Source organism: Aphelocoma coerulescens, chromosome 17 (assembly GCF_041296385.1).
Source record: "Aphelocoma coerulescens isolate FSJ_1873_10779 chromosome 17, UR_Acoe_1.0, whole genome shotgun sequence".
NCBI classification, from domain to species: Eukaryota; Metazoa; Chordata; class Aves; order Passeriformes; family Corvidae; genus Aphelocoma; species Aphelocoma coerulescens.
In genome coordinates this window covers 6,013,922-6,036,452 of record NC_091030.1, presented here as the reverse complement: position 1 = coordinate 6,036,452, position 22,531 = coordinate 6,013,922, and the positions used below count along the sequence as shown (strand labels likewise).

The window sequence follows — 22,531 nt, the reverse complement described above, 5'->3', positions numbered from 1 at the left end:
GGAGATACTGGAGAAAAAGAAGAATATTCTGTGTTTATTAACCAAGGAGCCAGAAGCTCCTTGATATCCTCCTTTAAACCCAGTTGTTTATCCAATTAAGACAAAATGCATTTAGAAGATAAATGTACTGGCTAACTGGCAAGCAGCAACAATAGTGTTTATCTGAATTATCTGTGTTTTTGGTCGAGTTTTACATAACCAACATTATTCCTTGCCAAGTAGAGTGGAAGGAAGGGTGGGGAAATGCTCCCTGTGAGATTATTTCTTATAAACAGTCAAATAAACATACAGCTACTCTGCCTGAAGGCAGCCCTGATCTTAGACACCACTACTGTTTTGAAATTTAGCAGTCAAGTATCTAATCTCAGTCAGTGAAGCCAAATCCCATTTTTCAGTTTAGAGAGTCAACATTTCTGCAAAATTTCAAGTTTCAAGAGCACCTACAGTCTGCAGAGTGTTGGCCACAAACTGCCACCCACCTTACCTTATCCCCACTCTAACATCCCCAAAACAAGTGTCTTCCACAGCACTAGACTGAAATGTTAAGGCTGATGAGCTTTATAAAAGTTAACAATGCTTGACTCCACAGGACCACTGCCTTCTTTTGCTTTGGCAGAGCTGTCGGTGCCCATGAGTTCACGTTTTTCACACACAGCAACTCACCATACCACTGGGAATAGGATGGCTCCACAGCACAGCAAGTCCACCAGGAAAAGGATTTCCTTCCATAGTCCATACTCAGTTGTCCCCTCCTCTGTTGACTCTATGATAATGTAGGCCACGTTTGCCAGTACCTACACAACAAGACATTGTTCATGGTTTAGAAACTGCCCAAGGAGCCACGACAGGTGGGCTGCCAACTCAGCAAAAGCTCAGTCAGTAACATCAATAATTTTTCTACAGATCTACATCCAAAAGTCACACGTTCAGCAGCATCTTCACAAGATTTACAGAAATAAAACTGATGGGAACTTATTTCTGCTGACATTCAGGAAGTTCTTTTGTTATATACTGTGCTGAATCTACTGTATCAGTTGAGATAAAAGGAGCAAAATTTATTTATTGAAGCACAGAAGCAGGACTGTGTGACACATACAGCCAATGGTGAAAACATGTAGTTCTAAATAAAGCCAGTAATTCAGGCTGGTTATTGACCATCTTTTGTACTCCACACCTGAGCTCGCTAAGAGCCTCAAGCACTAATTACATATACTTCTGGTAAGGGATTTCATCTGGAAAGGCAGAAAATCTTTTCTTCATACAACAACAAAAAAAAGTGCTGCTCTCCTATGTACTTCAGTTCCTGGAGTAGGAGACCAGCACTGATCACTTTGAACAACTGGGAATGCTTCCCTCTGACCCAACAGGCCTAAAAGTCTTGATTTTTCCATTTTTTTATTTCATTAAGCCATTCAACAAGCATTTCAGCAGGGACAACTTCAGTTCAATTCCTCTGCTTAGCTGTTTAGCACTGTTTTCCAGCCCAAGTTTTGCCCCGATCCTATAGCCAGTTTTCATTTGCTGAAAATGTTTGATCACTATGAGATAAAAACTGGGAGAATTACAGTAACTTCCGGACTAGGAAATAACCAAGAGGCTCATACAAGCAAGAACTACATGGTACTGTGTGAAGCTTTCACAGCCTTTTCCAGTTTGCTCAAGCAGCTCTCCCACAAGACAGGAAGTATCAGCACAGCTCAGTCCTCACCTGAAGTGGGATGACAATCATGAAAATTTTTTTGTCTTTATCTGACAGGATGTGCTTAATGAAAGCCCAGCCTGTGCCAATGAGGGCAATAGTGATGAACAGAAGAGCTCCCTTCAATCTGGAAGAGAAACAGACACTGCAGTGAGAGACTTTATTTTATTTCATCACACTTCCTCTTTTGCCCAGGTTTCTCCCACAGCCAATAAAGCCACAAACCCAAACAAATGCTTTCCTTATCCATAATTTTGGCAAGCACTTATCCAACCCACAATAGCAAAGCAGATGTACTTGCTACAACTGTGTATCACAGAGCAATATTAGGCTCCATTCACAATATATGCAATCTTTTCCTGGGCGAGTCACCCATTCACAATTGTGAACAGCAGCAAACACTGGCAGCTGTACCCACTTACCATTCACACCAAGAACAAATTAGATACTTAAATACCAGTGTGAACAAAGAAAAGTAAAGCATTTGTTATCATTTTACTCCTCCACCCACAGAAGCACCAATTCTCTGCAGCTGCCCTCTGTAAGTGGAGCTTTCCACTTCACACAGGGCTGATTGCTGAGTCTTTGGTGGTCTGAATGAGAACACAACGATTTCCCACTTTGTTCAGGAGGGAGACAGCCCCAGTGGCAATTTGAATCTAATCACATCAATGTTCTGACATACTTACAGGTGAGTGATGTAATAAACAACAGCCCAGCCCTCAATGGGGAATCCCTGAGAAGAGATGTAGTGATAGTCGATCTGGAAGCAGAAAATACAACACTTTACAAGCTGCTCTTTGACATCCCACCCTCTAAAAACAGCTCTGCTCCACATCCACTTCCAGTTTTGCTTTCCAGTCAGTGTGTACAAACCCAGCTCTGTCACATTTAGAGCACTTCCTCCCAACACATTCTACTTTTGTTTAGCAACAATGAGATCATTTCCATTTGCTCTATTTCCCAAGTGCTAGTGGATGTGTCTTGTACAATCTACATCCTTCCCACACAACTCCCCTGCTTAACTGTAGTGAAACAACTGCAGTTGGAACCTATTTATTCATTCACTTTTCAGATTCAGTTGCATTAGGTGACTAGAGGCTTGCTAGTTTCATTTTCACTGGAAGCCACATTCACTTTGTCAGACTCCAAAAATACTTGTAGCAGGTATAATACCATGGACATGAAGGTGAAAATTATGGCTGGCACAAACACTGAATGATTAAATGCTTGCCATTATCTTTGTTCATGAGATATTTCCAGTGGAAAGGCAAAGTCAATGCAATTCAACACGGATATTATCTATGGAAAGTCTCAGAGCTGATAAGGTGAGGTCTGTTATCATACACCATAATACTTCCTTGCCCTTGAATTTTACAAACGTTCATCAAGGTTTTAATTTATTAATATTTACTGCAAGCCCTGGAGCTGAAGCAGTAGCACAGCTCAAGCTTTCAGGCCAGCCACAGATGGCTGAAACATTAAGATGTGTGGAACTCATTCAACCTCCAACCCTTGCTGCTTCAACACTTCAGACCACAATCTCAATTGTATTTAAAGTCTGAATTTGCTGATGAAAAACAAACACTTCCACTAAAGAGCTGCAGATCAGTTCTAATGCTTCAGTATTAAGACCAGTTCTCCCTCCCACTGTGCCCTCTCCATAGCAGATTTCCCTAACAGCATGTCCTGGATTCCATGTTTTTACTTCCTAGCTGAACACCTTCAGGCAGAGATGATGGACGCACCGCATGGAAGACTAAGGACAATGATTTGGTGAAAGGAAGGGCTGCCATGAGCCAGTGGATCTTAAATACATCATTTCTGGGAAGAAAAAAAAGAAGGAAGAGCATTACTTAAAAGCCAGCAGTAAAAATTTCAGTTTCCAAGGATATTTCTTTAAAATATTCTGTAAGTGTCAAGCAGTTGCTCCCAGGCTGAGCTGACCATTAGTGTAAAAAGATTCCCCTTAATGCTGCAGTCCAAGTTTCTGTAACATTCTGAGCAATAGTTCAACATCGTGTTCTAAACCCCTGATTTTTACTGCTTGGGGTAATTGAAATTATTAATTAATAAGAATATCCCACATATATATACAGATCTTAACTGTTAGAAAATTTGCTAACCATAACTCAAAGCACATTCAAGATATTTATGGCTCTTATGCTGTAAGTTGCCATTTCCCATATGAAAAAGAGTGATCCATTTTTTCTTGTTATTTATTTTCAAAATCATCTCCTTTTGACATCAACTACAGGAATTTCCTGTCTATTTTTTGCCACACACTACCTGAAGAACTTTCAACATAGGATTTGGTAAGTTTAGTGTGACAGTCTGAAATAACAATACTGTCTGAAGCAGTTTTCAAATATAAACTGTGTGCATTAAGCATACAATACTGAGCCAGACTTGGAGTCTTAAGTGATCAAATATGACTGTGACTTGGACATTACAAGAGGAAGAATGAAAAATAAAAATCAAAGTAGGCCCCTACCTGTCACAGAACTGAACTTACCTGCGTTTACGAAGTATGTGGATCCATACAGTCCCAGACAGGAAAAAGAAGATAGCCATGGAAATGTAAAGTTTTGGCAGTGGGATTTCACCTGCTGAGAGGTAGCTTTCAGGATTCTTTTCCGTAATATCTATCTGAATATTAAAGGTGTGTTATGGGTACAGTTGAAAAAAAAGATTTTGTTAAAGCACTGAGTTAACAATTACATTTCGCAATCAAATTCACTCATTTAAAATTAGTGTTTCTGAAGTGGTGACTTATGAGACTCAGAAAAAAACCAAAACCTACTCTTTATCCTCAAGAATCTCTAAACATTTTGCAAAACTATTCTCACAAGAATCATCCTCTTGGAAAACAATACTTCAGTTATGCAACATAATTCAGAAAGGCAAAGTAATTCTCTCAAAGAATAGTTGTTCTCTCTACCAAACTTCACAATTTGCCCACCTTTGATTCAGAAACAGTATCTACAATAGGCTGCCAGCCTATTATCCTGTGACTGAGAAAACAGAAGCATTATTTAGCATCCTATTTATACCCCTAAGTGGCTTAGTCATATGTGCTATCACTTCAATAAAATAATGCATCGAGTCTGGTTTGAAGTACTGAAGCTGTCCTGCATCTCTTAAGTATATCCCAGCAGGACAATCATCCAGGCTTTCTTCGCTTTCCAATTTCTTCAGTGGGTCAAAGTGACAAACAGCAATTCAGGAAAGCTGGTCTTCTAAACATACAAATTCAGAAGCAGATTTAAAGTAGTCTGAGTCAAGTTACAGCTGCTAAGTTTTATCACCTCCATGTTCCCTTGCAGTAGCATTAACACAAACGTGTAAAAAGCAGTTCAGGGGCTGATCTGGCTGAGGTACCTCGATCAGTGAGAGGATTCATACCAGACCAGCTCATTATACACCAGTATGAGCACAGGAAAGAGAAAAAAGTGAAAGCCCAAGCTCTGATAATGACCAAAACCACATAGGACCAAACCCTTGTACGTCAAAAGAGATGAGACATTTGCTAGAATATATTGCCTTTAGGATGTGTATCTAACACCATAAAAACACATCTTTAATTAGGCCAGAAAAAGCAAAAACACTGACTTCAAATACCAACAGTTTACATTGCAGCAACAGCCTTAATATCTGCAATCATGTAAAGAGAAAAGTGACTTTTGAGTGCTGCAAAACACAAGCAGCTGCTGTAGCTCCCATCCCATTACAGCTTCAGGTCACAACTCTGTGGACTGAACCCAGCCCACATTCAGTCTTCGGATTTTCAGGCATTTCTGCAAAACCAGTATTTTAACTCTTTTTACAGTTGTAATTTCTTTCAGAAATGCCACTGCAGAGACTGGCACACAACTCTGAATCACTTCCCACCCCATATGTGCACTCATGTGCAGTGTGTGCTTGGTTACAAGCTGGAGCTGGAAGCTGGATGTTGCAGTCTAAGTGAATGAGTTAATTATCCTTTAGAAGCCATACTCACATCAAGACTAAACAGCAGCTGATCGTTAGCCAGCCCTTTACTGCCAACACACTTATGGAAATACAGGCTGTAGAGACCTTCTTGTTTATCCGAGCTGATGTTAAAGAAGAACTGAAAATAAGGAATAGAAAAGTCAGCATTCTTCTCATTCACAATAGGGTTGCCCTGGTAGGAAGTCATCTCTACTGAAGCGTGAAAGAAGTCAGTCATTTGAGGTCGGTTGGTTCCCTTCAGCAAACAGACTGCTCTGAGGATACCAGCACATCTGGAAGTTTCAACAGAATTCCAGAAGCAAAAATCATTGGACCTATCTAGGATTATGCACTCTGGTAATCCAAGCCTGTTAAGTATCAGTGCTTAACTTGGTTCGCCACAGAGAAAAGATAACCACAAGTATCATATATTTGACATGCTGAAGCATAAAATTTTTATTATACTTGCCCTGCAGCTTTTCTGTTCCTCCCCCAACTATGCAAATTGTGACAGCTCTGGAGATGAGATTTGTGTCAGATAATAGAATTTAAGATGTGTTTGTTTTATAGTAACCAACCATCACAAGGGAACCAGGGTGTTCAAACAAAGCATTAATCTGGTTTCATACAGAGGATCTTCCCCTTGAGTCATCAGTCAGGTCAAAACTATTTGTTATCAGCAATCTGCACTACTGGCATCACAGTAAACTTTAATATGCTGAGGCTCACAGATTATGATATTTATAACAGCATCACACCAAAGGCAATTTAAAAGCAGCTTCTGTAACTTACAAAGAAAGATTTCCATCATTGATGCTTAGCTCAGTACATTTTCAGGCAAACTCTTGTTATCAGAGAGACATCTATATACCAGACTTCCACTTTTCCAAAGTAGGACAGTGAAGGAACTGTGTTTAGACACTGACAGACACCCTACCTGAAATGAAAAAGTTCCTCTGTCATTGTGAACAGGATGTTCTTGTTCTACCATGCTCTGGGAAAAGGAAAAGAAACCTTTAGATTTTCTTAAGCAGGTAACTAAAACATTTGGCTACATCAACCAGACAATCAAATTTGCATTCTATATATTTACAATAGAGGCTGAGAGCAACAGCAAATACTCTCCACATTTTGGCTATGATTATAGTGGAATATCCCCCCAGGTTCTTTCTGAAAGAGAATTCCAGAGTTTCTTACCTTGGAGGATGTTGTACTTCGTTTGGACTTCTTACCTAGAGATAAAAGTATTAATGGTACATTTAGGGTTTGCATTTAGACATCTGCAGAAACCACCACGGTGTCAATACCTTACTCACATCTTCCTACACTTGTCTACGTGGCAGTTTCCCAGCTAATCATTAACAGAGATTCTTTCCCAGTCTCTCCTTACTCTCACAGGACTCTTCCCACAGCCAGCATTCATTCTGCATGCATCCTCAAATGCCAGGATACGATTCTCTTCTCTTACACCTCCTACAAAAGCCTACCCCAGAAATCTTTCCAACGCTCCTGGTGAGAGAGGTGCAGGAGGCAGGTGATCTAAACCAAATGCAAGCTACAGCTCTGACTTTTTATGTTATGGCTGAGTACTGTTAGTCTCACTGACAAATCTCAAACTGAGCACTAATACATGGCCTGACAAACATATGGAAATCCTAATTCATCATGAGAAGGAATAAATTCACAGCTTTCCACTAAGCTCCCAGTAAAAATACAAACAAACAAAACATAAAAGCACAGGTGACCTGCCAGGTCAGCACTTCTTCTGAACTTGAGGTGACAGGAGCCTTCAGTAGAGCAGCATGTCAAGTTCACAGTTTGACTCTACTCCTCTAAGAAGCTTTTCAAACACAAGGTCATCCCTTTCTACCAGGAAGCAAAAGTTCAAGACTTGAGCTTTGCTTCTGGCTCCCACACCTCAGTGCACTGTCCACGCTCATGCTACACTTTTTACACCAGAGAAAGCAAAACCACAGCTTTCAGATCCATTATCTCCAGTGCCATCCATCCTTGGTTCTTAACTTGTTAGGACAGCTGTGCAAGCTTTTGAATGGTATCAAAGCTTGTGAACACGACAGGCCAAGACAGACTCAGACTACTCCAGATCAGACTGCTCAGCAGTCTGATCTGAAGTCTAAACTCTGCCAGGAAGGGATAACATGAGCTAATCCCATTAGAGCTGAGATTATAAAATTGTTTTGTCTGCTGGTCTGGAAGCCAAAGGTTCATGCCTCCTGGAAAGATTACTGGTATAGTTACTTCTCCCTCCCCATAGTTTCTAAGTGATAGAGTTCAACTCTTTAGATAGACACAGACTCATACAAACATTGGCTGGAAAGGACTTGTGGAGATATTAAACCCAACTTCTGACTCTCAAAGCACACCTGGTGTCAACTGTATCATGTTGGCCCTGGTTTTACTTAGTCAAGCATTTAAAACCTCAAAAGATGGAGACTGGATTGCACAAATGATCTGCTACAATCCTGGAATACTTACTTAGGAAAGGTATCTTACTTATTTTACTTATTTTCCATCCTAACATCCCACCTGAGGCATCCAAGACTTAATAAAGGGAAACAGACATTGTGTGCCACTACTAAAAATTGCTTGCAATCATTGTCCTCCTAACCTTTCTTCAACTAATTGTTGGTGGCCATAAAATTCCCCCTTTAGCCTTTTTTTTTTTGCCAGACAATAAACAACCAAGTTGTTAATGCTCCTCACAGGCACTGAAGGTCTCCAACACTCATTGTCTCTCTGGTGGATCAACAGGACTGGTGAACACAAATCACTGAGCAGGAGACTCCAGCCCCAAAGGCAGCTCTGTGCACAGGTTTACACAGGATGTACATTAAGTTCTAGCCCAAGGGGACCCCAGAACATGACCACAACTCAGTGCTGGATGCACAGCAATAGGAATCAGCAGTGAGAGCACACACAAGTCAGGTTTACTGGCTTACCTTTGCCATCTGCATTTTCGTTGGTCCTTGGAGGATTTTTACCAGAATCACTGCTCGGTTCAGAAGTTTTTAGCAGCTTGGCATTTAAGGCAGTACCATTTGCCTCAGATACAAATAAAATTTTAGGTAACAAAGAAGCAGCTTCTGAAGAGAACCGTACTTTCACACTAAAGAAACAAAGAGTGTTTATTACAAAATGAAAGTAAAAGAACACTTTTAAAGAGGCTATTTGTCACAGCCTACATATACCCAATAAAGGAAAACCAACTTGTCTTGACTTGTTTTTTGTATCACAAAGAACAGGCAAGAACCAGATTATGACTTACAGCAGAAGGGATCATTGTGGGAAAAGTCACACTCTACCTCTACATGAAATACAAGAGCAGATGAAGAAAAGTAGGTTTCTTCACTTTTGGTAAGCAAGAGTCTCACTAGAAACTATGCTATCATACATGTGCTCTTGCAGAAGAGAGCAATACAGACTTGAAGGTACTTCCATAAAGATAATTCAAGACAAACAATAAAATGGCATATTGAGTGCAAAAGTGACCCAAGACATCAAAGCTCATGCCTTCAGCACAATTAAAGTAGGTTGCTTTTGCCTGCCATCCCTTTACCCCTCCAATATGCAGGGAGAATTCTTGGACCATTTTATACTGCACGTTTTACTTTTACACTCACCTACCCTCAACTTTCATGTAATCCCTTAAAAAAAACAGCCTACATACACAGCAGCTTTCCAAGCCCTTAAAAAAAAAAATCTGAAGTGTTACATTATCTTCACCTAGAGAAGTAACTTTAAAATGTCTTGTCCAGTCTTTACTCACACTTCAGTTTTTATGTCCAGAAGTAAGATTACAACAGAGACATCTGGCTCTGGTGTCTTCTTCAAGATACAGTAATCAACTTCTTCATCCTGGTAACATAAGCAAAACATCTCTGAAGTGCCCTCTGGACATGTTCCCCTCCAGGTAGAGGTTAGCATTCTTAGTTCAGCAAGTTGTAAATCCAAATTATCCTTTGCATCCTGCCCATGTCTAAAGTCCCCCCACCTTTTTTTTTTTTTATTTCTTGCAACCATTCCCAGAGTCAGGTAGACTATGAGATGTCCCAGTTTAGAAAAGCAAGTTCACTTCTCTTAGTCTTACCAGGTAAGTGGAGAAACCGTCATTCCTTGTTCGATCCAAGCTGAATCCCACCTATGAGACAATTGAGAAGAATCTGTCAATTTGAAGCCAAACCACTACTGAAAGAGTCAAAGATACTGCTTTCTAAACAAATTAACCCACATTTAAGGCAGAATGCAGGTATTTTTCTCAGCATTTAATCAGACAGAAAAATACATTCAAATATAACAAACTCGTCCATATCCACCAAAAAAAACCCATGTCATGATTCAAACCCAAACTAAATCTGGAGTACCTTCTGTCTCTGAACATTTTAACTTATTTCAGTATTATTCCAGACAGTTTTGCTTAACAAAAACATTTATTACTTTTATAACAATAAAGAAGTAAAACTGTGCAGCAGAATAAGAACTCAGGTCTGTTATCTAATCTAGTATTTTAGTCTATTAAAGCCCCTAATACAACATGTAATATTAGAGTTCTCTTAAAAATAAGGCTGTCACTGTTCTGGAAACCTACTGACACAATGATCACAAGCTGAATTGCAATGCAACAGGTCACAGTGTGAAAAAACTTCCCATCAGAGGACTGCTGAGGAAATTGATGTTCAATATAAGTTATAGATGTGTGCATCGAGTTCATCAGAGGATCCAGCAAGTTAAAGGTTCATCCTTAAAGCAGAATGGGGAGTGCTCAGGGATAAATCTCAATACACAGATCCTCATAATTGGCTCATGATGGGGAGCAAAGCCAACAGCGTCACAAGTTTGGATCTGACACCTGAGACAAGTGGAGGCTACCAGTGCAAGGGCAATTTCACAGGAGTTTTCATAGGAAGGAACTCACTGATAAACTCTCCATGTCATCAGGGTCCACTGCTGGCTTCAGGGAAAGGTTGCTGACACTGACTCTCATGAAACCATCCTTGAAGAAGCCAAAGGTATTCAGGTGCACTTTCTGCCTCACATCATCCTGTTAGAAAGGAAAGCAAGTTTACAAATACATGCAGAGTCATCTGCTGCAGCAAAGGGGAAGCAGGGTGAGTGATGACACTTGAATATTCATGCAAATTTCTTTAGGACACCTTCAGATGTAACCAACTATTTCACTGGAATGGACCAGCTTTTCCAATAACCTGAACAGCAAGAACTTCAAAGAGACACGTCTCTGCCTGGCTATGCTACTGGGAGATATACAAGCAAAATTCTGGAAGAATTCAAACCTCTGGCATCACTGACTAAACAACACATAGCAAAATCCCCCGAAGTGACTGTAGACACATCAAGACAGCTCTTGTTTGAATGCTGATTATTGTCATTGCCACAGACTGAGAGGAAATAGGTGACTTTGGGGATCTTACCTAACAGAGAACTGGGGTTTGGCCAAGTGTTCAGCAAATGCATTGTCATCCCCCCAGATCATCTGTGTTAGGCAGGGTCAGTGCTTGACAGGCAAACACTAATACACTGGAAAACTATGTGAGTATTGTATGTAAGTTTTGTATGTAGTCCCATACCTCCAAATGATTTTTGGCATAAAATAAATAAAAAATAAGAACAGAATAAATACCGAAACCAGAATTACTTGGGTTAGTTTATCTAGCAGGAAAATTCTAATTCCCTCCTCTACTCCCAGTTTAGCTGAAGAATAATTTTCTTCCTCTCAGTCTGGCAAGGAAACCACAGCAATTGATCTCTTCTCGTGCCCTGCTCAGCTGATAAAGGTTTAAGTACAGTGAGCTTAATTATTTTTTTAAATAAGGAGGCCATGAAGGACCCCACAGGAAAAGTAGTTGACGTCACACACAGCTGCCACATCAGATGACAAAAGGTCACATCCAACATCTGCAGTTGGTCCCTCAAACCTACTGGGTCATTAAAATTGGAAGAAAAGCAGAAACAAGGCAACAGAAATCAAAAATCAAATTTAAAATGGAATTTAAAACATTTGACAAGTTGGCACCAAAAAAAAAAAAGTTTCTTCCTCCTGCTTCTTCTAGGAAAAGATAATCAGACTGCAGAACACTCTAAAAAGAGAAGTCAGCTGCTAAAGGCAAACTGTTCTGAAGACAGTCCTGGAAGACTGAGCTACAAATTGTACAAGTACAAAAAGTTCTTCCTCTCCCTCTACCCCAGTATCGATTTTGACATCTCTGCACAAAATGCTCCTGACTCATAAATATCACTCACTGTAATAGCAGGGCACTAATCCTGACACAGCTAACCTGTAATCTAGCTGTAATAAGATCATCCTAATAGAATCAAGTTAACCTGGCAAATAACCAGATGGCTCCCTTAATGCTCAGAAGAAGAAAAAAAGTTAAGTGACATAGGGCTTCCAGCAGATGCTTTGTTCAACAGAGTATTATAGCTCTGCTGTCTTTGGGTTCCAGGTCACGGAATATGCTTGAAACAAGAGCCCATCTGGTTCCTCTGACATTGCATCCCATGTAATTTCCCACTCAGAACAGAAAATTAACCCTGGCTCTTTATAGGGCACATCAGATGTATTTAAGCGCATCAGGACAGAGAAGAATTTGGGTGAATCTGAGTGGGACACAGTGTCATCCAGCCACAAGGTGTTTTGTACCTTGCACACGTGACCAGAGGCAGCTGCTCAATTCAGAGCACTTGCAAGAGCTCTTCAGTTCAATTTAAGTGATTTACTCTGCTAATTTACAGATATGTTCCCCACCAGCAGCAGATAATTAATATACAACACACACCACTTTCCTCCCTGGTTTTATCTCAACTTTGAGTGCTTAGAGTTTACAGATTTAGTTCACAAATCCTTCAGCTTTACATGATCCCACACACACACTGTCATCAGTTGCCACCAAGCAACAGCAAGAGCATCTATTGCTCCACATATTGACAGTCTAAAGACATTGGCTTACTAATAGTTGTCTAAGGTTTAAGGGGTTGAAAGAACCCAGATTTTATTTATAATCACTCAACTACTGACTTCATAAATATTTAAGTTTACAACAAAGGTGTGAACCCATACAAGTGAATACTTCAGCATCCAAGTTGTTAACACACATATTAATTTAATTTACATAGGATGCATTTAAAATTAAGCCTGCCCTCCTGAGAAGAGATGATCTGAGACCCATCACTAATGGGTTACAGTCAAACCAATACCCAAAGTTCTCAAGCTTGTTTCCATAAAAATCTTTCCCCCCTCTTCCACTCCTTTAGGATAAAAAGTGATCCTGCAATATTTGAATAAGGTCACAGGGAAACGGAATCCATGATCCTGTAACTCAGAATGAGCAGAAAAATATTCTCTACCATTTTACCCTAATCTAATTGGGATCACACTGTCAGTGCAGTGGAAGTTCCACCAGAGAGGGCTTACCCTTACCTGGAAAGAATCTTATTATTTGTGTGAGACTAATAGCAAGGCTGATAATTTGTGTAAGACTAAGTGAATTATTGTGAAAGGTATTTTCAACCTGAGCTGTTGAAGTCTGAAATCTACCAACATTAAAAGACCACAGGTATTTACAAGCAACCACTGAAAACCAGCATTTTCTCTGTAACTCCATGTCTGACAAAGGCCTTGGTTTTGGTCATGAGAAACATTTCAACTACAGCTACTTCTGGAATCCTCTGAAAATTGTTTCTGTTGCTCTTCCATAACTCCCAATTTTTGTAGTGTTTTTTTTTTTTTTTTTTTGTAGGGGGTTGGTTTTGTTAGTTGAGGTGTTTTGGAGTTTTTACAGATCTCATTAAAGTAATGAAGCTGGTAACAATTGCTACTAAGGAGGAGCGTCTCTGGCAAGGTCAGTCTAACAGCAAGATTCAAGCAAATTATCTCTCCAACTCACAAAAAATAAACTATTTTCTACACTTTTATAAAGATAAAACATTATTTTTAGAACAGGAAACTGCTCAGACTGTGGCTTGTTTTTCTGACAACAAAAAAGCTTCACATTAGCACAGTAACTACAAAGATACAATAATGAAGCTATTCTGAATTAAGCAATAACAGCTTGTTTGAGGAAATTTAATATCAAACACTCCCATGAAACTGTGGCCTTCAGCTTGGCTCAGTGTCAAGGCACACTTGCAAGCAAAACAGGAGCCACTGGCAAGAACACCAGAAAGGAGATTTCATTGTGAAAAGACTCAGTTGTTGGAGCCTGATATTTACATAAAGGCTGTAAAGCAGGGGATGAAGGAGGAAGGGAGAGACTGCTCTAACAATAAAGCTCATGTTTAGAAAGGAGGTGGTCAAAGGCATTAACTCACTGCTACTTTTACAGCCCTTGGTAGGTCAGTGCTGCAACTGGCAAAAAACACCTGCAAAACCAAACCCACTCTGATGGGAAAAAACAGCAAGCAGGATCTAGTAATTGATCCAGGCAGTCCCTAACAAGGACTAAAAGCCACGATGTTTCCTGCTGAGAACATTTGCTTGAGGCATATGGGACATAAGGGTAAAGAAACACCCCAGGAGAAATCCTTCAGCACTCAACCGTTTGTCACAAATTGCTCAAAACAATGATGTAACCAGCACAAGCCTCCTAATTTACTACTTCAGGAAAAAGTTTACTTTTCCTGAAATACAACAATACTCATGTGGTTGCACTTTAAACAACTACATAGCCTGGAAAGTAAGACATGAACACTTCCCAGCAGTCATTGTATGCCAAAGCCTGAGGTGGAATTCCTGCAAAATCCTGGATTCTCCCTAAACTGCTACAAACGCACAGTAATGCGGGTCCCAGTCATTTACCACTTTATCGTCTCTTCCAATGTTTCTACTGGCAGAATATTACATATTGTTGACAACCAAAACAACATTTCTGAAGTCTTACAGAGCTTTCCATGAGCTACACAGAGGCCATTAAAAAGCATCACCTCAAGCACACAGTTCCCTCTTTGTGCAGCTGCTCATGCAGAGCACAACAGGCAGCAGCACATCTTCACCCTGACCTCCACCACTTCCCACCAACAGCCCTGAATAACTAGTTTTTCTCGAACATAGTCACAGGATGACACATCAAAGCACAACCAGGAGTCTATGGAAACACAACAGAAAGCTGCCAGCATTCGTTTCCTCAGCCCCCACTAATTGCTTGGTTAGTGCAAAGCAGCTGCATCCGGAAGGGCAGTGAGGCAGTCAAACACCCTTCAGAGTCACCAGGACAGGAACAGAACACAGCTAAAAGAACGCTCCGCCAAAATCCCCTTTCAGAAACCTCTCCCTCAGCTCACGTTCAGCCCTTTCTTATCACATCGCTTTTAAAGGAACGTGAAGCAGTTGCACCTTCAAACCACCGCAATTCTAAGGCCCCTTCGCACGCTTTGCCCGCGGCTAAGAAACAGGCGGCCAGAATAAGCGGGACAGGACTACGGGGATGCGGTCAGAGGGAGCAGAAAGATAACGGCAAAAGCAGAACACAGCAGGGCCCGGGCGGGCTGAGGCGCAGGGGGAAAGCTCAGAGAGAAGCAAAGAGAAAGAAGGGTCGGGGCACGCAGCAGGACGAAGATAGAGACGTGGGGAGACCAATCCCGGCCCACGGGAGGTGCGCAGGGCCGGGCCGGCCTCACCGCTCCCCTCAGGGCACCCGGGGGCCGAGCCAGCGGGGCCAGGGGCGGCGCAGACCTTACTTTGAGGGTGAGGTGGTGGACGCGGGCGCAGGCCGGGCCCGCGCTGAGCAGCAGCAGCAGCCCCAGCACGGCCCCAGCGCCGCGGGCCGCCATCTTTGTTCCAGCGTCAGCGTCCCCCGCGCGCCACTTCCGGGTCAGGAGAGTCACGTGTCGGGCGGGGGTGTGTCACGTGACCGCGTGGGCGGGGCCGGGTCCTGTCAGGGAGTCATGGAGGGGTTGGGGATGGGGGGGAGCTCAGGCGTCATCCAGTGCCACCCCCTGCCCGGGCAGGGACACCTCCCGCTAGACCAGGGAGCCCCAAAACCCGTCCAACCCGGCCTGGAACACTTCCCGGGGAGCAGCCACACCTTCTCTGAGCAACCTGTGCTAGTGCGTCACCACCCTCCCGGGGAAGAATTTCTTCCCAATATCCAGCCTGAATTCTCCCACTTTCAGTTTGAACCCACTCCCCCTTGTCCTGTCACTACAGTTCCTGCCGAAGAATCCCTCTCCAGCTTCTGTAGCCCCTTGATATCCTGGAGGGTGCTGTGGGGTCTCCACACAACCTTCTCCAGACTGAGCAGCCCCATCTCCCTCAGCCTTTCCCCACGGGGAAGGCACTTCCCACTGCACTTCCCACTCTTTCTCTCCCCCTGAGGCCCTTCTGGGCTCTGCTGGGCTGCCCCTGCCCACAGGCTGCTCCCCACGATGCCCCCCGGATTGGATCAGGCCCCTCAATGAGGACCATGGCAGCAGCCAGGCCCTGTGGTGAGTCCCTCCTCAGCCCCGGGACCCCCTTGGCGGTGGGGTCCCCCCTGGGTGGTGGGTCCCCCCCATGGCCATGGGTCACAGAGGGGCACACTGGCCGAAAGGAACCCCCTGAGCCTCCCCCAAACCAGCCTCTGTGGGGTGACACAAAAAAAAAACCCCGAAAAAAGACTGAAGCTCTTCCTACCTCAGCCCTGCAGCATCGTCCACAGGGAGATGTGGGATGGTTGTTTACAGGGAGGGGTGAAGTGGTTGTTTCCAGCTCAGCCGTGGATCTACCAGTAAGTTCCAGCTTCTTCCTGGGAGCTATGGCAACAGCAGACGTCTGAACATCAGGTAGTCCAAACAACAGGAAAATTGCTTTTCTATTTAAAGCCAGGGTTAAAGTATTGATTTTGAATATCACCAAAAAAATATGTAACAAACAAAGGGATTTCTGCTTCTTAACAGGAATAGTTTTGTACCTATTGAAATATTTAAAGAAGTAGCTGTAGTCCCAATTACAAGTGAAACAAAAAGCAGATTGGGCCTGGTTTCCATGACTTGTTGCTCAAAATGAGAGTAACACAAGAAGCAAAGTGAATGTGAATAGGGGCAATTAAAATGGCTTTTTGGTTGACACATTGCTAAAAGAAAAAATGGAAAGACTATGCATTGGGAAGCCATCAATGTAAATAAATCTAATTTTTCAGTGAGGAGCTTTCAGCTCCCAAAACTCAGACATTCTGATTTTCCCTTTCAGTGTGTGGAGTAACAAGTTCTGTTATCTAGAGACAGATAAACAACTGGGCTGGCCCAGGCAAGTGAGGGTGAAAAGGGAGAGAAAAATCAATGGCCTTGACCTTTTTTTTATCAAGATTATGGTAGAACGTCCCATCTTTATTTAGAGAGGTGATTCAGATGTTCCTCTACATTTTTTTCCTCACCATTTCATTTCCCCCCTTGTATATTCTTAGGTAAAAAAATAAACAAAGAAATCTCACCAACAGCCAAAGAAACCTGGAGTGTTACCAGGAAATATCTGGAAGCATGAAAAAAAAAAAAAAAATCTGTTTTTCTAGTAATATTCTTTCTCTGGGCAGTACGTGTGGGTGCCACTAGATGTCCTGGCAGCATCAGCCCTTTCACCGCACAGAGCTACAACACAGGTTGCAAAAACCCCACGGGACCTACAAACATCGGATGATTTATTCTAAAAAACTCCGGTGAGATATTTTCTTGGACTTAAGGTTATTTTTTTGTTGTTGGGTTTTTCTTTAATATTTAATTATTATAATCCCTGTGCACGGAGCCTCTGGGAAAGCTGGGGAGTTTTGACTCCTGAGAAACAGCTGCTTGCAACCAGAGCTGCAACACAGGCTGTCGTGCCTTGCTCCACTAGCAAGTATCAGGCACGCTTTGACTGCTTGGGTAGTCAAAGAGCACGAGAAATTCCCCTATAATTCTGGGATTTGGTTCAGCTGCAGAGCATTTTTTAGTGTGAGGATGCTTCCTTCGGGAGCTCCCTTCAGAACCTTCCTTAAGAAGAATCATCCTCAGTCTGAGGATGATTCCTAGCAATCAGGGATTTTTTTATGCCACAGAATAAAAATTTTCTGAAGATCTTTATTTTTTTTTAATGTTTCTTCACCGACTACTAGGATATTGTAGTAACTGTAGGTTCCCCAATTACCTATACAAAATGAACAAAAAATAGAACTTATAACGTTTACTTTCTTTGGATGTGCATTTTTCTAAGAATTTGTATATTAAAAGATGTCTGTACCTAAATTTACATCTTTATTAAGATACAAAGCAGCCTCTGACCATCATTAATAAGCTGTAACAATAACTTTCACTGTGACATTGATTTGTTTCATTGTAGCTTCCATACAAGATCGCTTTACTGTAAGTCTGCAGTTTCCCAGTACATGCAGTTGTTCTTAGCCTGGATATCTTTTTTCTTTACTCCTTAATTGTAACTAAACAAATAATTAGAACTCTTCACAGACATTTTTTTTTTAAGTGTATCATAAACAATTATCAAGGTTGGATGGGAGGTATCAGCAGTGTCAGAAAATCACGATGGAGGGACAGTCTGCAGGTACAGCTCAGCACAGAATGAACCAGATTGCCATTTTGTTAACATATTTTGTGAGCCAGGGTACAGGCACGGAGTGGGGAGGTGAGCGAGATAACATGGACCCAGAGCAGGAGGCACTCAGGACCCAGTGCCACAATCCCTGGGGAAAGAGAGAAGAGCAGGCCCAGGGGTCAGAGCTGGGAGCAGCCAAAATCGAGGTGATCTGCTGAGTTCACAGCAATGAGACGGGGGCAAGGCTGAGCTGAGAAGCCCATCTGCAGTTTGGGTGATGGTAACCAAGGTCAGTCATGGTCTAATTATGGCTGGACAGGTCATCCCAGTCACTACACACAGGAACAAGGCAGGTCTAAGATAAGGCCAGATGTAAGCTAGGCTCTATATCAACAGGATCTACAGCCAGGCACAGCCTGAGCTGGAACTGGGACCCCCTAAAACACGGGACAAACAACTGAGCTTTCAGGCCAGAGCTTAAAATTGAGTTCCTGGGTCCATGAGCAGAGGGTGTGGGCAGAGGCCCCAGGTAAGGCTGGCCAGGGCCATTAGGGTTTATCAGGGGTTTATCAGGCCTTGATCAGGCCCCTCTGGGCCCTGATGGGGCATTAAAGAGCCCCGAGGTCGCCTGTTGTGTGTCTGAGTGATCTGTGTAGTGTTGTAACAGCAGAGAGGAAACAGCTGTGATGATGATGGCCTCTAGGAAAGGTGTGTCCTCTTCCTTTCCTGGTGCTGTTTCAGTCCCAGTGTATGAGAGGTTACAAGCAACATCCATGTTCCTTATCTTGAACGTGGATAATTTGGGTAGAATCGTAAAATCAAAGGGAAGCAGCTGTAAGGATGATAACTCTGGGGGGAAAGGTACGTCCACTTCCTCCTATATCCTGCAAGCTAGAAATGCTTGTCTGTGCTCTCAGAGTTGTGATTTTTCTTGCTTTGCATAAGTAAACAAACACAGAGAAAAAAGGTTTAGATTGAACTGTAGTTTAGGGATTTATTCTATCTACTTTATATGGTTTCTCAATCATTTGATAGTGAATCTGGCTGTTTTCAAGGGGGATGGGGGTTTCCCAAACAAAGTCCTAGCTTTCTAAAAATGGAATTGCTTCTGCCTGGGTTTTGGAGCTGAATCTGGGAGTGTTCTGAATCATAACAACAGGAGAGATAAACAGAGAATTTACAGGAATAGGCCCATATCTGGATAACAGATCTGCATGGTCTTGTTCTCAGCGTGGCTGAGGGAAAATTCCTACCCAGCTTCTGTGTTGCTCAGATATGGATTGTGCAAACTGAGTGAAGAATTGCTAGATAATGTAACTTCTAAGTGTAATTTTGAGTTATTTTTTGACATTGGAACCTACTGAGCTTTCTAGCATCTACTTTGGCATAAAGGGCTCTTAATGCTCCTGTCATTACTAATTACATTAGTAATTAGGGACCAGCCAAGCTGCAGGCCTTGTTGCTTTGGGCACTGCACAACTGAAAGTAGTAATATAAGTGGCAGTCCCTGGCTTGGAGAGTCTCAGGCTAAACAATGAAGACAGTCAAAAATAGGGAAAAAAACAGTTGTAGAAACATCTTTTTATTTAGTTTTTGTCTTGAGCCTCTGTCCACAGAAATTTTGATAACTTGTGATAGTTTTTGGCATGGTTTATTCTAATGTACCATCATAATATAAAACTTGTATTTCTGGCCTTTATCTTTCTGGAGCTGGTGGAGCATTTCTATCTCTCAGTGTGGACAGGTTTCCCTGCCCATGCTGGTGTAACAGGTTTGCCCTGTTCCCCTCCCAGCTCTTTGTGCAAAAGGAAATTCCACACAAACTTAGCTCAGATGATACCAGTGCTACTCTCTGTTTCTGTACATTCTTTTTCTTCGAGGATTTATGGGTTAAGCTCTCAAACAGTTGTGATGCAACTGTGCTGTCTGGTTTTGCAATGTGTCCTGGGTGGATATAGGGCTAAGGATGGTGGGTCTGGGAGCCTGTGGAAGTACAGGCCTTTCAAACACTCTGGTTGTGCTTCAGGCAGCAGGGCAGGCTTGGATATTCAAATATGTTGGCAGTAGAAGGAAGAACTACTCTAAAATGAGCTGAACAGGGTGTCTCTTAGTTGTTATGAAGTCAGCCCTTTAATAACTTTTAATGATGAACAAAAGCATTGCCTGTTGTGTCTCTCTTCAAAGACAGCTGTGTGAGGAGCAGCACTCTCCTCTCATGTTCAAATCAATGGAACTTGGATAAAAATAAACGCAATTCTGTTATTAACATAACATTTGTCTTCATTGTTGTTCAAAATGTTGGAATTGCTTTATGTGTTTTTCTCCCTCATGTAGGGTAACAGCCAAGCATCAGTGGAAGAAGTGCATTAATCTAGAGGAGATAATGCTTGTTGTAGCAGCTGGTCAATTTTTATCTTCTCACATCAAAAGCATCCCCACCCTTTATGAGCAGAAGCCTTTTACCTCAGGTGAATTAAAATGCTTCCCCTTTTTTATTCCCCCCCATGTAAATCTCTCATGAATAAATACAGCAATAAATATATCAGTCTAAATATCTTTTCACATTTGTTGTAGCTGAAAAGCAGGAATGCAAAATGAGATTAAGTGACACAGCTCAAATAAATGACACAGAGGAAGAGGATCACAAAATAAATATTTTTCTGGCAAGGAAATGAGCCATTTTCTGTAAGGCCTGTGTAATTGCTACAATAACCCACATTTATGCAAAGGCAGATAATTTGGTTATTTTCCTGCTTGCTTGTCGAGCATTTTGGTAACAGATGGTGGATTTAATATTCTTGGATTTGGGTTATTTTGGGGGTGGGGGGATGTATACACTGCTTAGCTGAGTTAAAAGTCAGCCCTTGCAGTGAGTTCACTGAATTAATTCAGTTGGAAAAGACCTCTGATGTCATCGAGTCCAACCTGTGGCTAATCCCTACCCTGGCAGCCGGACCACGGCATTGAGTGCCACATCCAGTTTTTTCTTGACCACCTCCCCAGGCAGCCCATGACAATATTTAATCACCCTTTCTGTGAAGAAATTCCTCTTGATGTCCAAGTTGAAGCACACGTAACAGAGCTTCAAAGGTTCTAAGGCTGTGGGTTCCCTTCCTTTCTAGGGCCCTCGCCTCTTTTACAAATGACCAAACCAAGAACAGTTGCTTCAAAACCAGCCTCACCTGGCTCAGGGGAGGGTGGTAAGAGGCAGGGAAGGGCACCTGAGGGTGGATGGGGCTGGGATCACCACCCCTGTACTCAGCACAGGTGAGGCACCTGAAGTACTGCATTCCGTTCTGGGCCCCTCACTTGAAAAAGGCCATTGAGGTCCTGGAGTGTCTCCAGCAAAGGGCAACAAGGTTTGTGTAAGTTTTAGAAAGCACTGACTCATAGAATAGTTGGGGTTGGAAGGGACCTCTAAAGGCCATCCAGTCCAACTCCCTGCAATGAGAAGGGACCTCTTCAACCACACCAGATTGCTCAGAGCCCTGTCCAACCTGGCCAGGGATGGAGCATCCACCACTTCTCTGGGCAACCTGTGCCAGTGCTGATGATTCTGTGACCAGGGCGGGGAGAGCCTCCTCACCCAGTTACACCCCTTCCCTACCGACTCCCTCTTTCAACTGATCCCCGCTCCTCCACTGCTGCCTATTCCCCAGTGATCCGCGTTCCTCATCGATCCCCGCTCCCCCACTGACGCCTGTTCCCTATTGACGCCGTTCCCCAGCGACCACCGCTCCGCATTGATCCCCGCTCCCCACTGATTCCCCGCTCCTCAGCGATCCCCTCGTTCCCCCCTGACCCCCTTCTCTCCCCCGTGGCCCCGCCGGCCGCTCCGCGCTCCCTTTCGCGGCGCGGGCCGCGCCTGCGCTCAGCCGGCCCCCCCCACCCCATCCGCGGCGGCTCCGCGCCTGCGCATCCCGGAGCTGTCAATCGCCCCCCCCCTCCCCCCCCCCCCCCCCGCCTCGCGCCGCCCGGGCCATTTTGCGGCGCGATGAGGCGGGAGCGGCGGTGAGCAGCGCTCGTCCCGCCCTGCTCCGCTCGCACCGCCGGGCACGGCCCTCCCGAGGGCGAGCAGACACAGCCAGGGGACAGCGACAACCCCAGCGCCCCCCGCCCGCCCCCCCCAGCGCCGGCGGAGCCATGAGCTGGGGCACGGAGCTGTGGGTGAGTGTGAGCGGGGGGAGCGGGGCTGCGGGAGCCGCACCGGGGGCATAACGGTCCGGGGCCGGTGTGGGGAGCCGGGTCCCTCCGTGCCGGCACCTCGGCGCAGCTCAGCCCGGGGGTCCCCCCCCGCTCCGGAAAGTTTCATGTGCAGCCTCTGCAGGGAA

At 43.4% G+C, this 22,531-nt stretch overlaps 2 protein-coding genes and 1 long non-coding RNA gene across 20 annotated transcripts in view; 2 read left to right on the top strand and 1 right to left on the bottom strand.

Moving 5' to 3' along the window:
- GPR107 (G protein-coupled receptor 107) overlaps positions 1-15,550 on the bottom strand; it is a 38,642-nt gene extending 23,092 nt beyond the window's left edge. The window contains exons 1-13 of one of the 2 annotated variants that reach the window (XM_069032015.1): positions 15,380-15,550; positions 10,605-10,730; positions 9,780-9,830; positions 9,459-9,547; positions 8,632-8,798; positions 6,869-6,903; positions 6,609-6,665; positions 5,700-5,810; positions 4,215-4,348; positions 3,448-3,523; positions 2,389-2,462; positions 1,709-1,826; positions 664-794 (exon numbers count right to left, since the gene is read on the bottom strand). In XM_069032015.1, coding sequence (XP_068888116.1) covers positions 664-794; positions 1,709-1,826; positions 2,389-2,462; positions 3,448-3,523; positions 4,215-4,348; positions 5,700-5,810; positions 6,609-6,665; positions 6,869-6,903; positions 8,632-8,798; positions 9,459-9,547; positions 9,780-9,830; positions 10,605-10,730; positions 15,380-15,472 — 1,262 coding nt within the window. In that variant the 5' untranslated portion in view covers positions 15,473-15,550. Of the gene's footprint in view, positions 1-663; positions 795-1,708; positions 1,827-2,388; positions 2,463-3,447; positions 3,524-4,214; positions 4,349-5,699; positions 5,811-6,608; positions 6,666-6,868; positions 6,904-8,631; positions 8,799-9,458; positions 9,548-9,779; positions 9,831-10,604; positions 10,731-15,374 lie in introns of both variants that reach the window. The other variant, XM_069032016.1, reaches the window with a different exon arrangement.
- A 3,368-nt stretch (positions 15,551-18,918) lies between these two features.
- Positions 18,919-21,195, top strand: LOC138119816 (uncharacterized). The gene is made up of 3 exons (XR_011155633.1): positions 18,919-19,061; positions 20,535-20,668; positions 20,775-21,195. It is a non-coding gene; the product is annotated as an uncharacterized lncRNA (long non-coding RNA).
- A 1,039-nt stretch (positions 21,196-22,234) lies between these two features.
- Positions 22,235-22,531, top strand: part of FNBP1 (formin binding protein 1) — a 94,563-nt gene continuing 94,266 nt past the window's right edge. For 5 of the 17 annotated variants that reach the window (XM_069032010.1, XM_069032003.1, XM_069032014.1 and 2 more), the window contains exon 1: positions 22,239-22,367. In XM_069032010.1, the coding sequence (XP_068888111.1) occupies positions 22,344-22,367 (24 nt within the window). In that variant the 5' untranslated portion in view covers positions 22,239-22,343. Of the gene's footprint in view, positions 22,368-22,531 lie in introns of all 17 variants that reach the window. The other 12 variants (XM_069032004.1, XM_069032002.1, XM_069032009.1 and 9 more) reach the window with 5 other exon arrangements.